Source organism: Oenanthe melanoleuca, chromosome 5 (assembly GCF_029582105.1).
Source record: "Oenanthe melanoleuca isolate GR-GAL-2019-014 chromosome 5, OMel1.0, whole genome shotgun sequence".
In the NCBI taxonomy this organism is placed as follows: Eukaryota; Metazoa; Chordata; class Aves; order Passeriformes; family Muscicapidae; genus Oenanthe; species Oenanthe melanoleuca.
This window is the reverse complement of record NC_079339.1, coordinates 39,771,198-39,786,716: the sequence shown is the minus strand read 5'-3', so window position 1 is coordinate 39,786,716 and position 15,519 is coordinate 39,771,198. Positions and strand designations below refer to the sequence as shown.

Below are 15,519 nucleotides of genomic sequence, written 5' to 3'. Positions count from 1 at the left end.
TCGTAGTGCGTGAACGAGGAGCGGCCGCGCCGCGCCGAGCGGGAGAACTACATGTTCCGGAGTGCCCCGCACGGCTGCCCCGCCCCGCCCCGCCCTGCTGTGAGGACGCCGGTGCTGCTGGCGCGGGAGGGGCGGCGAGGTGAGAGAGGGGTCGCGGGCGGCGGGACCGGGACCAGGGGCGGGGGCGGTGACACCCCCGAGGCAGCCGCTCCCTCCCTGTGCTGAGGCAGCCGCGCGGTGCCGTTGCAGATGAGCAGGGTGCGGGCGGACGAGGAGGAGTACTGGCACAGCTCCAAGTTCCGGGCCTTCACCTTCGACGATGAGGATGACGAGCTCTCGCAGGTAGGGAGGGTCCGAGCCCAGGACCGGCGGTAGGACACCCTCTGCGGGTGGGCCCCGTAGCCGTCCCAGCCCAGGCCTCGGCGCTGTACATCGCGGAGGGTTGGTGTTCTGTGGGTGGATTGTCACCTCCTGCCCGCTGCGGAGGGTACCAAGGGCTCCCGTCCCTCCACAGTAGCCAGTCCGAAATCTCACTAGGACGTGGTTCCTCGCCCAGTAACCAAACTGCATCTCCCGCTGGCTGGGCTGTTAGTGCCCGCCTGGGTGTCCTTGGGGTTCCCGGTGGTGAGGAGGGGCTGCTGTGTCTGCTGCACACCTACAGGACTAAAATACCATCCCGGGAAGAAGCAATGGAAGCTGAAGAAGCTGTATTCGAAGTTCTTTGGGAAATGTTTGATGGTAATAGGAAACGAAGTGTATTCTGCAATTCTGATGGTCCTTATGCAAAGTCACTCTTTTGTGTGTAGTTAAAGGAATCCAAACGGGCAGTGAACAGCCTTCGGGATATTGTCGATGATGATGATGACGACCTCGAGAGGGTCAGCTGGAGTGGTGAACCTGTGGGAAGTAAGTGTAGAAGTACTGCAAATTATCCTTGAGATAGAGGGGGTTTAAAATTGCTGCTTAAGTCAGGAGTATTATTTGCTATCTAATCCTGCATATCTAATCTGATTCTAGTCTCCCAGGTCACATTGTGAGCTGCTTGACTTACCTGAGCAGATCCACTGAAAAGAGGGCAAGCAGAAGCCCAAGTTGTGTAAAAAGAGGAGTGCAGAGGGAATTCACTGTTTTTGCTGATATGTAGCCAAGCTCAGCGCAGGTGTTTCGGAGGTTATGGATTGATACTAATCATGCTTAGGTGGTCTGTAAGATTCTAGGTGATCATTTCCTTCATACCATTGCCTGAAATGACACTATTTAAAGTTTCTGTGTTTTGACCCTACGGCACTTTAAGCAGACAATCCAAGGTTTAATGTGTGTTTATTGAATGATTCTTATGCTTGAAATGTGAAAGGAGCTGTAAACGTTAAGCAGATGTGTTTCTAGTGACAATGGGAGCGAGCTCATGGTCCACAAACAATGCTGTGTGCTGTGTTTTTGAGTTCATGACCCACAGAATTGTGACACTTGCTAGCCAGTGTCAAACCAGGAAAATTTACATATGGATCACCCAAAGGATCTTCAAAGACTGATCTTCTTGTCCTTTGCCGTAGCTCCTCCCTCTGCTTTCTTTTCCCACCCAGGGTCTCTCTACCTATTGTGGTTTTTGGTCTATCATTCTGATCCTAGAATATGTGTATTGTGCAGCTGTGTGAAAACAAGGAGAAACTGTATTGAACAGGCAGGAGGGAGACATAGGCATTGTTGCCAGCAGAGGCAACAATGAGAGCTGTTTTATCTGTGTGGGGAGGAAAACTATCTTAGTCTTCAGAGTTCGGGAAAGAATGCTCTTAGGCTTCTGCAATTTGAAGTAGGCCAGGGACTCTGTCTTGCTTTGTACTTTTAGAGCAGGGACTGTGCTTTGCCCCATGCACCAATATATAAATGATGGGGGTGTCTATGTATTCCTTTTACACAAGCTGTAGCCAGCTGTACAGCATTGATGAAACCAGCCGTGTCTGGAGGACAGCCTGCCACTGCTTACAAGCAGCATTACATGAGAGTGGAACTCTGTATGGAGAGATGCACGTAGTGCTGAGGGTCAGACTTACCAAGGTGTGTGAGTGCAGAAGTGACCAGCACATGTCTGGTAATGTTTCTGCCATGCCAGAAGATCATTCTTTACAGGCTCTTTCTTGGTTAAAAATGACCTGTCTGCACACAGGTATCTCCTGGTCAATCAAAGAGACAGCCTCTGGCAGCACGAGCTCCCTGGATGGCCGAGACTCGAGCCTACAGAAGGGCTCTTCCTCCTATGCTGCTCTTCCCAAACAAGCTTCTTCCTACTCCCTAAGCAGCCTGTTCAAAGGTGAGGTTCATTATGCCATATTGACAAATGTATTTTTCCTTAAGACTGTCAAGGGTCAGCTGTGTTATCTTATGTAGATTGTTTTATCTGAAGTGCATTGCAAGACAGAGAAGCTCCAATCTCTGCTCAGGGTGGAAGTGTATTGCTCACTGGTCAGAAATGGAAGACTGTCTTGTGCAGTAGATCACATGTTTTTGTGGAGTGAGAAAGGGCTGTGGAGATTATGGCTTCTTAAAATCCAGGTTCCAAAGAAAGCAAGATAGAGCACAGCAGTGTGTGGCCATCCATTTGGTTGGTGGAAAAGAGCAGGCTGCAAAGGGACTGGCTTGACCCATGTAGCCCTCATTTGGTTTTCAGGTTTCAGAGGAGACAGATAGATTATCTTTTATTTGGAGCTCAACTGGCTGCTGTTGGTTCTGGTTCAGCAAATATGTGATGGGCAGCGGCAGTGTAGCTGGTTACAGGGGAACTGTGCATCAGGCCATGGGCAAAGACACAGCTTGCAAGAGTTCAGCTCTGTTCTCTCACAGCCAGACAACAAAGCAGCTTTTACTTTGTCTCTATTTCTTTGTGATGTTTTTTTACTCTCAACTTTGGCAATAAAGTGATGAAGAAAGGCATCCCAATTGCAGCCCTGTTGAATGGAGCTGTCCATGTTGCCATGGCCTGTGTTGCAGTGCCGTGTACTTGAGCCTCTGCTGTGCAGGTAGATGAGTGAATTCAGGCTCTAACCTCTCCTGGCCTCAGCACCAAGAGAGCAGGTAGGGATGGAGTGTGATATGGTTTGCAATGCCACAGTTTCAGTGCCTTAGAATGTAAGCAGGTGAGCCCCAGTGCTGCTGTAGTGTGTAGGGTTGTTCTACAGTGGCATAGCTGCAGTAAACTGGCTTGCAGTCTAGTCTTATGTTCCCTGAGCGGGAAATATTGCTGGCGAAGGGTCAGTGCCTCATCAGTGTTTTTCTTTCAGGACGAAACAAACTCTCAAGTTTCCAGTCCCTTTCAGATGGTAAGTTTTGGATTCCTGCCTCATTCTGGGAGAGGTGCAGATTTACATGAAACAAAACATTTCCCAAAAAAAAGGGAAGTGTCATTTGCCTTATGATGCAAAAAGGGAAACTGGGTCACGTGCTGTCTAAAAGTTCATGGGTGGTTCTTTCCTCAAAGAAATTAAAGAATTGGCATGGTGATTTGGGGTAATTACTTAATGTACAACAGACAACTGTTTGTTTTAGAGTAATGCTGTATTGGCATTTGGGTCTTCTGCCATGAAAACCAAGAAAGAGATGGATTTGGAAGAGGATATGAATCAGGATTTTGATGTACTACTCATCTGTGCCTTTCCCTCTCAGCCCTCACTGACACAGGAGTTAAGAACTATGCCCCCGAGCTGCGCAGACCGAAAGCTGAGTACAAGGTGAGCAGCCTGTGCTTGCTGTATGCCAAGATTAGTGAACTTCTTACTCTGCTGGTTTCATGGGAAGTGATTATTTGCTGTTTCAGACAGAAGAGGGCAATGCAGGGAATAGAACAGGGAACTGGCAAATGCAGCCTTGCAGTAATTTAAGCGTTCTCTGCTTTTGCTCAGAAGTATGGAGCTTTGCTGGGTATCTTGATTTTGGTTGCTACTTTTAATGAATAGCCCAGCAGTCTTTGTGGAAAGGATTTCAAAATAGTGCTTTTCCTGTAGGATACTTTCATGCTGGGTCAGATAAACTGGCATCATATATGGCTTTTACATTTTTTTAAAAATGAATGTTTTGAAATTTCCTGCTCATGAAGCACTGGGGCAACACAGAGGGAGTTGTGCACAGGCAATATTCCAGTTGGCAGGGATGTTTGTCTACCAGATATGCAGTGATAAGTGTTGGAGAATCTAGAGGATTTTAGGACTGGGTGGATTCGTCTTGCTAGGTGTGAGATTGTGGTTCCATGTCCCTAGGTTCAGGCAGTAACAGGACTGAGCCCATATTTCCTACAGATACAGATATGCACAGTGCTAACACAGCTGTGTGCATGGATTAACACAGGCAGAAACCAATGCCATTATGAATAGACACATACAGAAAACACTCAAGCTTGATCCTGAGCTTCCTTTCTGTCTGACCAATTCCCTTAGTGAACATATACACACTCTATGGGTACCTCCAGTAGCTGGTCTTTGATATGCGGTTTGTTTTGTAGCTGAATCCCAGACCCCAATCTCCTCCAGTAGCTGGCACTTGCATCTTTGAGCTGCTGGGGGTCATGGTCCACCTGTTCTTGGCCGTCTGATCCTCCTCAGGTTGGCATATTTTGTCAATTAGCCATTAACGACATAACCTAACAGACAGCACTTCCTCAAAGAACAGCAGGAGAAACAAGACTGCCCTATTGTGTTCTGTTCTGGGCCTGCAGAAGCAGTGAAACAGGAAGAAGGAGGATTATACAGCCTCTTAAATGCAGACAGAAGTGGTGTAAGAGGGGTGGAACAAAGAAGGGAAAGTTAATGGCAGCTTTTGATAAGTGTCCTGACAGGCTGAGAAGCTGCCTCTGGCCAGAGGTGCTGGAGGGAACCCTGGTGGTCAGAATATTTGACACTCAGCTATACATTGCTTTGAGAAACTCATATGCAGAGGTCCCCTAATAGGACTGGGTCAGACCTTTCATCCTGAGATTCGGACTTCCAAAAAATCTTCAATGGATTTAAAATTCAGTGTCCTGAGCGCTGGTTCTTGTTGCTCCCTTTCTCTGGGCCTTTTGAGGCAGAAAGCTAAATACAGCCACTGGCTTGAGTGCCTCACAGAGACCTAGATGACTTTATGGTGTCTGAGTTAGGAGTGGCTCAGGCCACCATCACTTTTTATCTAGTGCTTCAGATCATAGTGTCTGCTTGCTGCAGGGGGAAAATTCTGGTTGTTGCAGCAGTGGTAACATATTAGTTAAGATGATCCTCCTCCAGGCTTCAATGCCCTTGTCACATTGTCCTTGTCTTGTGCGACTTCCAGGTGCTTGCCTGAGGCTGTTGTCCCTGTGCTCTCCACACTGCTGTGGAAGGCTCACCAGCAGAAGTCTGTCTGAGAAACTGACTCCTTGCCTTTCAGTTTTGGGTTAGTCTGTTTTGCATGTACTTTGTCCCGAAAGTAACATCGTTTGCAAGGAGAACAACCTGTTGCAATGCAGTTCTTATAGAGGATATGATAACAGACCTTACTGAGGCAATAGAAAGGCAGTGATAACATATGAGCCTCTAGCTTCCCTCCACACCAGCATATGCAGAGTCTGAGGGCTCAGCCTGAAAAATGTGCGTACACATCCTACTAACACCTTTCCTGGAGCAGCAGAATAAGTGTAGGTAGCTACATGTGGGCCATCACTGATGCAGCAGAAGCAGAAAGCAGCTTGGAGAATGCTGAAATGATCTGAGGCTTAAAAGTGCTTTATTTTTCTTGTGGCAGGATTACAGCAATGACTGGAGCCCAAAAGATACAGTCAGGCGAATGCAGAGGGGCAAGGTAAGGACTTTGCACTCCTACTTGCTTGTAAGGGATGGAGGGTGGGTGGTCCCAAAATGCTTTACACTTTCCTGTGCTCCTGGCTGTTCTGGGAACAAGGAGGGCATCTGTGTTGCTTGCAGCACCTAGCAGGGATGGTGGTCTGCCTGTCTGTTACTTTGCCAGGTGGCACTTCTGGAATCACACTAGCTCAGGAGCAGCGGGAGAACTTCAGGGTTTTGTTGCTTTGTTTACTTGAGTTGTCCCCTCAGCAAGGCTCTGATAGTAGGTATCCTGTACTGCTGTGTCCCTTTCTACCCTTACTGCTCCCTGGAGCTGGGTTTATTTTAAAAATCTGAGGAGTTGAGGCTTTATTTCCATTCTTAGTTGGTGGCAAATGGAGGGAGAAAGACAGAAATGGTTTCACTGGAGCTTTAATCTTAGTCTCAGCTGCCTCAGTGTGCACTGAGCACGTAGGGGGATTGTGGTTTCACTCTGCATGTGTTTCCTCAAAGGCTAAGGTGAACTAAAGGCTGAGAGAGGCCACAGATGTGGGGTAAGAAGAAGGGAGGAAAAGTTATCACTCTACTTTTTTGGTCTCCTTTGTTGAAAGGGGCCTGCAGAGTTTCCTCTTCCTGTCAGGGCTAGTGGTTTGTGGTGTGCAGGAAAGTTTTGTCTTGTTACAAGGGTGTTTGTGCTGAATGTACCTTGTGTGCTGTCCCAGATTGGGCAGTAGTGAGGGTTGACTGCAACCCCTGTGGACAGGTTTCCAGGAATTATGTGGGATGTGGTTTCAACTAAATGAGAATTTCTCCACTCTTTGAGAGGGCAGTTGTTCATGTTGCTGAAGGGCTTATGGGAGATGAATAAATAATACCTTGGATTCAGCCTAAGGACTGTCTCATGTCCCACATGCCTACTTCTTCCTGTTCTATCTCTAGGTCTGTTCTCTAGAGAGATTTCGGTCCCTACAGGACAAGCTGGTGCTCTTGGATGAAGCTGTGGCAGGGCATGATGGGAATGTCATTACAGCTGTGAGTCCTGCTGGGGCTGTACTGGGCTGGGTCTTCTGGGTGGCCCCACAGAGAGTGCTTGTGAGAATGCAGTCATCTGGCCACCCAGTCTTGCAAGACTGGGGGGTGTTCTTTAGCTCAAACCAGTTACTGGGAAGTGTCAAAGCTTAAGTCTTTAAGGGAAATTCTGTATTTCTGCTGTCTTTCCTGCCACTCTGCAGAATTGATGTTAATAAGAAGGAATGTGATCCATCAACCTTACAGATTTTTGCAACTATTTCTTGAAGGTTGAGGTTTAATCTGCTCATTGCAGCACAGAAGATCTGGGACTTGATATCTGGGGCCTCACCAATTTTTTTGTCTTTTAAAGGAAATGGGATTGTGTCAGAGTTTCCTTCATCCAGGTCTTTTAATTCCTTGGATTTTGCATGGAAGGGTTTTCCTTTGTAAATTTTGGTCTCACTCATCTAAACTCCGGAGTAGGAGCTTAGGCAAGAATCTAGGCAGCTGTGGCCCAGGCTCCCTGCTTGTCTTGGGTGTTGTGGGTACCAGAATTAAGTTCAGTGCTGTAAGAGCTGTGTTTTCAGAGGCCTTTTGCAAAAGCTTCTTTAGGCCTTAACCAGTGTGCTGTTTGTCTGTCTTAATTCTGAGTTGTCTGTCTGTGCTCACAGGTCCTAATATTCCTGAAACGGACGCTAAGGAGAGGTGAGTATGACTGGGGCTGGGATTTCTGTGGTGTGTTTCAGTGAGGGATGGAGGGAGTAATTCTTTCACTGAGTCCAAGTTACAAAGAGATCATCTGGGGTATTGCTTTTTTACTAAGCAGGAAATATTTTTGTAGCAAGTGTAATGTGGGAGGTGAGGGGGATGGTGATGCCTACAAAAGCTCCAGAGAGAAGCAGTGGTAGGTGGTGGTGATGGGATGAATGAAAATGGATCTCTAGAGGTAGCACATGGATGTGAATTCAGCTCTTAGCCCAGTGATTGGGCTCTTCTGTGCTCCAGCCTCCAAGACTGTGATTTGAGATGGGATAAGGCTGTTGAATCCTGTCAGTGACTTTCAACTCCATGCACTGTGCTAAGTCTCATCCGCTTGGTAGTGCTATCTTACTTTTTCCACCTGTACATAAACTCTCTCCCCTGTAGAGATCTTGTTTCGGGAGCTGGAGGTGCGGCAGGTAGCCTTGTGCCATCTGATCCATTTCCTCAGAGAGACGGGTGAGCAGAAATTCCTTCTGGATCTGCTCAGGTGAGGCTGTTGATCTATCTTGTGGCAGGGCTGAGCACAGTGCTAGGAACCTGCCTCTGGGTTAATGCTTGCTAATTCCCTTTTGCAGGTTTTTAGACAGGACTGAGGAAGTTGCTGTGAGTATTCCCAGGAGCATAAGCTCCCTTACTGCAGAGTGTATGGGAATCAGGCAAAAGCTTTTTGTCCCCATTTCACCCTCTGGAATACCGTATCTCCCAAATCCATGAGAACAGACTATTTCTTTCCCCTCTCCCTCCAGCTGTCTCAGTACCGGGAGCATTTGAACATCCAGGATGTAGAAAAAAGGAGGGAATTTCTCAAAGGTTGCATCGGGTAAGAAAAAATGCAAAAGCGGGGGAGGGATGTGGATTCTTCACAGATGGTGGTAGTGAAGAAAATTAGATCTCTGTGCCAGTGCCATGGCTTTTGTGGTTTGAGAGCTGTTGTTGGTTTTCCCTTAGTGGGGGGTGGGAGTAGAGTTGTGGATGCAGTGTAGACTAGAGAGGAATCATTTGTGGTGATCACTAGTCCAGCAGCTTTTGCTGTTTATTCAGGAGGAAAGATGCTTCAAGGGACTTTCTAACATTCACCCTTCAGATTGTAATGGGTCAAAATCTGGGTGCCTGAGCACTTGAGCAAGTTGGTAGCATCCACTTTAGGTTATTCTATGAGAGGTCCCACATAATGTTTCTCTGCAGCCGATCTAGGAGAGAGCCAGTTGGAGAGGGCAGTGGGCCAGGAACTTGAGTACCCAACAGCCATTTAAGCTGGGAAGAAAATGAGCTTGTTTGGTAGAAAAACAAATTCTTCAAAGTGTACTTACTAGTAAATGAAGGATTCTTTACTTAAGAGCTGGTCACAGTATCTCTTTCCTTCATGTCTGGCCAGGCTGCCATTTTCAGCTGAGGACACCTCCCACATCCAAGACCATTATACCTTGTTGGAGCGACAGATCATCATTGAGGTATGAAATCTTCTCTGCTGGTCAGGAGATGGCTGGGACTACCTGTGAGATCTCTTGCTGTCCCTAACTTACACCACTTTGGATCTAACAAGCTTGTCCTGATTTTCGTTGTAATTGCTGTTCAGGCTGCTGTGCCAGGCACATGTGAAATACCAGAACTGAGACTTGTTAGCATGTTGGGGCTGTGCTTGCACATTGCTGTCACAGCACTCTCTCTAGGTCTTTATCCCACAGCTACACAGGCAGTTGTCCTGGCTCATGTTCACCCTGTCTTCCTGATTCCACAGGCTAATGACCGACACTTGGAGATGGCTGGGCAGTCAGAGCTATTTCGAAAATACCCTCGCAAGGCTTCAATTCTCAACATGCCACTAGTGACCACCCTCTTCTATTCCTGCTTCTACCACTACACAGAGGCTGAGGTGAGGATGATGTGACAGAAGATAAGGTTGCATCTCATCCTTGTAGCCCTCAAGATGTGGAGTGGTCAAGCTGTGGCAAGTTAAGGAATGAAAGGGAAAGAGAGGTTATATTTAATCGCTCAGAGAGACTTTGTCCCGTGGCACCAATTTGGAGTTTGAATGTCTTGGAGCACAACCAGCACAGTTTGTCAGGGAGCTGCCCCCTAGAAATCACTGTAAATCCCATGAGGCTGAGGTGCATGGTACTGGTCTTAGAAGTGCTGGAGGTGCACCAGTTAAGGATGTTGGGAAACCAGACAGATAGTGGGGTGGGCTAGTTGCTTTCTTCTGCCAGCTGCTTCCTCCTGTGGCACTGGCATGAGCAAAAAGCAGTAAAATCTTGAGAAGATTGACTCTGGGCAAGGCAGATACCTTACAACAGGTGTCTGAACCCCTGCTGTGGCCTGCCCTTCTGAGTTTGCACTGACTTGTCTGCTTTCTCTAGGGTATGTTCAGCAGCCCCACCAACCTGAAGAAAACATTTAAGGTGCGTGAGTCTCTTCTGTTGTGGCAGCACTAGCTGAAAACATGCGCAGACTAACCGTGTATAATGAAGGAGCTGGGAGGAATATAAAGGGCTCAACACTGAGCTAAGGAGGGGGCCATGGCATTCTTTTTGAGCAGGGCCCTTCTGGAGTCTCAGAAAGGCCAGTGGGAGCTGTGTGGAGATTTTCAATGGATGTACCCTATCTGCAGTAGCACTTGTAAATTCCCAGTTACTGCTCTCTGCAGTGCTGTGTGTGGCATCAGGCAGCATCTTGCCTCTTTGCCTGGGTGTTGGTATGGGTCCTGACAGGGCTGCGGCAGATGCCATTCTTGTCCAGCCCTCACAGGCCTTCTGAGCTGTGCTACTGTTCTGACTGCAGCTTTCTGCCTTGCAGATTCCTGATAAGCAGTATGTGCTGACTGCCCTGGCTGCCCGTGCCAAGCTGCGGGCCTGGGGTGATGTGGATGCCCTCCTCACCACCAAGGTGAGCTGCAGAAAGCCTTGCTGGGGACACAGTCCCAAATAGTGGTGTCTGCTACTGATAGCTGGCTTGTTCTGGAGTTACTGGACAGACTGGTTTAATTTCAGCAGGGCCCAGCACCTCTGCTGTAGGGTGTCACAGTACTTCTCTCCCAAGACCTCTGCTGGGCCTGGCTTGGCTGCAGCAGTAAGGTCAGAGAAGGGGGCTGCCCCTGAGCTCTGTTACCAAAGGGATTGCAGCCAGCCTGTGCCCAACCACTGTGTGAAGGGCACTGCCATTGGATGCATGTGGTGGCTGTGGAGTGTGTTGCTGGCACTGGGAGAAAAAAAACATGTTTTCTTGTGTCTGGGAGGATTGTCCTTTTGGGCTAACATAGGTTTGATTCTCATTTCAGAACTGGCTGGGTTACACCAAGAAGAAGGCACCTATTGGCTTCCACCGGGTGGTAGAGATCTTGCAGAGGAACAATGCTCCTGTGCAGGTAAGCCAGGAACCTCTGCTTATGTCTTGCTCTTTGTTGGGATTTGGTGTATGAATGACTCCTCAGGTGAGCTGCCTCCTAGCTGAAAGTGGGAGAAGCTTGCTGATCTTCTGGCTCTGCATTCAGCTGAGTGACCCATGCATCAACAGAAGATGTGGGTGATATTGAGGGCTGGATCCTAGCTCTAACTGTAAGAGGGACAGCAGGCCAAAGTTGGCTGGGCACTCTATTCCTATGTGCATTGCCACCTTTCTTTGCTACATTAAATTTTCTCAATATGGCTGGCAGTGGTTAACCTGACCTGTAGGAACCAGGTAGCCTAAGACTCTGTTGATAGGAGGAAAAGTGCCAGCAAAACCTTAACTCTGGACGTGAGGAAAACAGAATTCAGGCTGCTCAGGGAAATGGTAAGGTTCCCTGGAAAAATGTTTTTGGAGGCAGTGGGGTCCATCAGTCACTTTTTAAACATGACCCTCTAAGGGTACAGGAACAGGCAATTCCCAAATGTTTGAAGTCAGGCAGGCAAGGCAGAAGGCCAGCTTGACTGAACAGGAATCTTCTCTTGGAAACAAGGCAAAAAAGGAAGGCATAGAAGCAAGGTCAAATGACATGAGAAGAATACAGAGATGCTGCTTGCCACCATAGGGAGAAAATTTTGTGCAGCTGAAGCTCTACTGAAGTTGAAGCTGTCCAGAACTGTGGGGAACAATAAACAGAGTTTTTACAAATATTTTAATGGCAATAGGCAGTGTAGAAATAACATTGGCCCATTACAGGATGAGGATGGTCACCTCACAAACAGATGATCAGTTGGAGGACAATGACTGTGAAAATGGTCAACTCCCAGTTGACCCTGAATCTATTCAGGATCTACTGCTTCAGTTGGAAATCTATGGGGCATGATGGGATTTATCAGAGAATCCTTGAGAGCCAGCTGATGTCATCACAAAACCTCTCAATGATTTTTTGGGTCTTGGGAATCTGGAGAGATCCCAGATGACTGGAGACTGGTTAATGTCCAAATTTTCCAGAAGCCAAGAAGGAGGACCTTGGAGACTTCCTAGTCTTTATTCCAGTGCACGGTAAAGTTATGAAGATTATTCTGGGATATATTGGAAAACCTGGAGCACAACACAGTCATTGGTCACAGCCAGTATAGCTTCATGAGAGGAGAGTTCTGCTTGTAAAATCTGATTTCCTTTTATGATAAGGTAACCAACTTGGTTGATCAAGGGAAGCCACTCCATGTAATGGTTTTAGATTTTGGTAAAGTTTTTGATGTCTCTCAAAGTATCCTTCTGGACAAAACGTCCAGCACACAGCTGGATAAACAAGTGATGAGATGATTCGTGAGTTTGGCATAAAGAATTACAGTGAATAGGGTGACATCAGACTGATCACTGGTCACTAGTGGGGTTTCACAGGGCTCCAGCCTCAGCCCTGTGCTCTTCAACATCTTCATAAATAACTTGAATGCAGGACTGGAGGAGATGATACGCAAGTTTGTAGATGATACAAAACTAGGAGGAATTGTTGATTCCCTAGAAGGCAAGGAGGCTCTGCAGAGACATCTCAACAAATTAGAGGGCAAAGCAAAACTAAACTAAATTAAACTAAAACCAAAACTAAATGGAGTTCAGCAAGGGAAAGTGACTGACTCTGTATCTGGGATGGAGCAACCCAGGGTGTACAGACACACTGGGGAATGAGAGACTGAAGAGAAGCACCATGGATCCTGGTCACTGGCAAGTTGAATCTCAGCCAGCAGTGCCCTGGCAGCCAGGGAGACCAACCCTGTCCGGGGGGGCATCAGGCACAGCATGCCCAGCCAGGCAAGGGGAGGGATTGTCCTGCTCTGCTCTGCACTGGGGCAGCCTCACCATGACTCTTATGTGCATTTTTGGGCACCACAATTAAAAAAGCTTATAAAGCTATTAGAGAGTGTCTAAAGGAGGGCCATGAGAATGGTGTAGGGCCTTGAGAGGAAGCCATGTGAGGTACAGCTGAGGTTACTTGGCCTGTTCAACCTGGAGAAGGACCTGAGGGGAAACCTCATTGCAGCCTATAACTTCTTTGTGAGGGGAAGAGGAGAGGTGACCAGTGACAGGACCCAAGGGAGTGGCCTGAAGTTGTGTCAGGGAAGGTTTAGGTTGGATATTGGAAAAAGGTTTTTCATCCAGAGGGTAATTGGGCACTGAAAAAGGCTACCCCAGGAAATGGTCACAGCATGAAGCCTGACAGAATTCAAGAGACATTTGGACAATGCTCTCAGGCACATGTTCTGACCTTGGGGATGGTGCTGTGCTGGGACAGGGGTTGTACTCTGTGATCCTTGTGGGTCCCTTCTAATTTGGCTTATTCTGTGACTCTGAGCTTTGTAAGCAAAGCCTCTGGAATCCTGAACAGTTTTGTTGAGGTCACTTTTTCCCTAAAGAAGGGACCAAGTCTGTGTGACCAGCAACCTAAAAAGGTTTTGGGACTGGGGTGAGGGAGTGAGGCAGGACATACCTGTGGAAGGGAGCTGAGACATTCTCTCTCTCACACAGGTGCTGCAGGAATATGTGCGCCTGGTGGAAGATGTGGAGACCCGGCTGAACCTCGCTACCAAATACAAATGCCATGATGTTGTTATAGAGGTAGATTGTGTGAAGAGATGGGACGTGGGCCTGCTTTTTCTCTCTAGCTTTTCTGTTCTCTGCCACGTGCCCCTTCTGTCATGTGCCTGGTGGGGTTTATTTATCCCTGCAGTCTGGGAAAAATGGTAAGGTTCCCAGTAGAAGTCCATGAGCCAAGAGAGTGGCTCCTAGCGTTTGTGCTGTGAAAATTCTGTGTTGGGAACTGGATGGGGGATTGCAGAGTTGCCCTGCCCATCTGCAGGAAACATCTAACCATGGAAGTGTCCCTTTCTCTCAGCTGGGTGCTGGTTTTGCCCTTTATCTAGACCTACCGGGATCTAAAGGATCGTGTCCAGCTGACAGCATATAAAAGCAAGGTGGAGCGGGGCTCTGCAGAAGAAGAGAAGATACAGAGCATTCTCAGCAACATGGTAAGAAATGCTTACTCTTTCTTCCAGACACTCTCATCAGAAATAGATACAGATTAGGTGTAGGGGCTTGACTGTCCTACATACTTTCTGTCCCTGCTGTGAAGGTAATCTTCTGTTTGGGGTTGCATTCAGGGTAGGAATGAATGGTTATACTGATAGAAATGGCACACTCTGGCTGAAGCTGTCCTTGTCAGGGATCACTAAGTTGGCCTCTAAGGGTGTTAGTCGTGTCTTGTTCTCTCTTTTAGCAAATCCGGTGGAAGAACTGATCACCTGTGAAACCTGTTTGGCCATTGCCTTGTCACTGAAAGAGGGAACTGCAAAACCCAGTCCAGTGCCAGCAGAGCAGCTGTGCTACTACTCATTGCATGATCAGTGTTCGTCGGTGACAGTGGGTGCCCGTGGCTGTGGGACCGTGGTGTTCAGGCTGGTTGAAGACAGCTACTAAAATAGCTGGCGAAACCATGGTACTGATCCATCAGGGTTGATTCTTTTTGGAATCTGATTGTCTTTGTGGCTGTAAGCCAGGCATCACCTGTGTGTATGGAGGGAAGTTGCTGGGCACAGCAAGATGAATATTTGCTCTGGATGGTGCGTGGGCTTATTCTTGCAAGAGGAATGTGTCAGTCACAGTTGTGAGTCTCTCCACCAGAGAGTGCTGACCAGTCCCTGTAACAGTCAAGCTGGCTTGGCATCACTAATCATGGCTGTGGCTGGAGTAAAACCTACCTGGACCATGTTCTCCCTGTGTGAAAGTGTTGGGGGAAAGGACCAGTTGCACTTTTATTTTAGTTCTGGCTCACCCAAGGAAAAGAAGTGTGTGAACTCCTGCAGAGAACCAGGACAGCAACCTCTGCCTTCTGCTAGGACTCTGCAGCAATTGGAAGATCCCTTTATCAGGGAAATACCTTGTGGTCAGAGTCCTGATGGGTTGCATGGAGAGCAAGCAGGGGACCTCTCTCAGTTAACACAAGCCTGCTGGCCCCAGCAGCTCTTTTCTCAGAAAGTGTTATCTGCCATGAAGGATTGAAATGCACTTTCTCAGAAACATAACTCCTCAGGCAGCTGCTGGCTTCATCCTTTCAGACCTCACTTAATTTCTGTAAATAAAGCTGTCTCTTTCTCTGTGGGCTGTTTCTTTCCTTCCCCCACTAAGCACGTTGCCATTCTTGTATGTTAATCCCGAGCAATTTATCACCTCCCACAAAATGAGTTGCAGGATGTTGTTTTAATGTTCTGAAAAGCACAGTGCCTATCACCATAGAGTGACATTGCTTGCAGCAGTACCTTATTTCACACCTTTCATGCCATCAGACAGATGAATTAATTTTAAAGAGTTTGTAGGATAGTTTGCTGCTACAGGGGGTCAGATGAGAGTAGATTTGGATTCCAGCCTCCCTGCTGCACTGTGAGCTGTTTTCTTCTGTTGATGTTTTTTTCCTTATGGAATCATTTGGGTTGGAAGGGACCACTTGATCGTCTCGTCTACTCCTGCTTTAGCAGGATCACTAGGAACAGGCAGACCAGGACTGTAGCTCTGTGGATTTTCAGTATCATCA

General features: G+C 47.7%; 1 protein-coding gene across 1 annotated transcript; it reads left to right on the top strand.

Moving 5' to 3' along the window:
• The first annotated feature begins 9 nt into the window (after nt 1-9).
• On the top strand, nt 10-15,087 carry VIPAS39 (VPS33B interacting protein, apical-basolateral polarity regulator, spe-39 homolog). Its single transcript, XM_056492968.1, has 20 exons — nt 10-139; nt 250-342; nt 807-906; nt 2,165-2,308; nt 3,276-3,314; nt 3,658-3,722; nt 5,743-5,799; nt 6,720-6,812; nt 7,463-7,496; nt 7,938-8,040; nt 8,129-8,156; nt 8,300-8,373; nt 8,929-9,004; nt 9,292-9,426; nt 9,911-9,952; nt 10,347-10,436; nt 10,828-10,914; nt 13,461-13,550; nt 13,856-13,960; nt 14,209-15,087. Exons 2-20 carry the CDS (start codon nt 250-252, stop codon nt 14,227-14,229), a joined length of 1,476 nt encoding a protein of 491 aa, XP_056348943.1. The 5' UTR covers nt 10-139; the 3' UTR covers nt 14,230-15,087.
• The last annotated feature ends 432 nt before the right edge of the window (nt 15,088-15,519 follow it).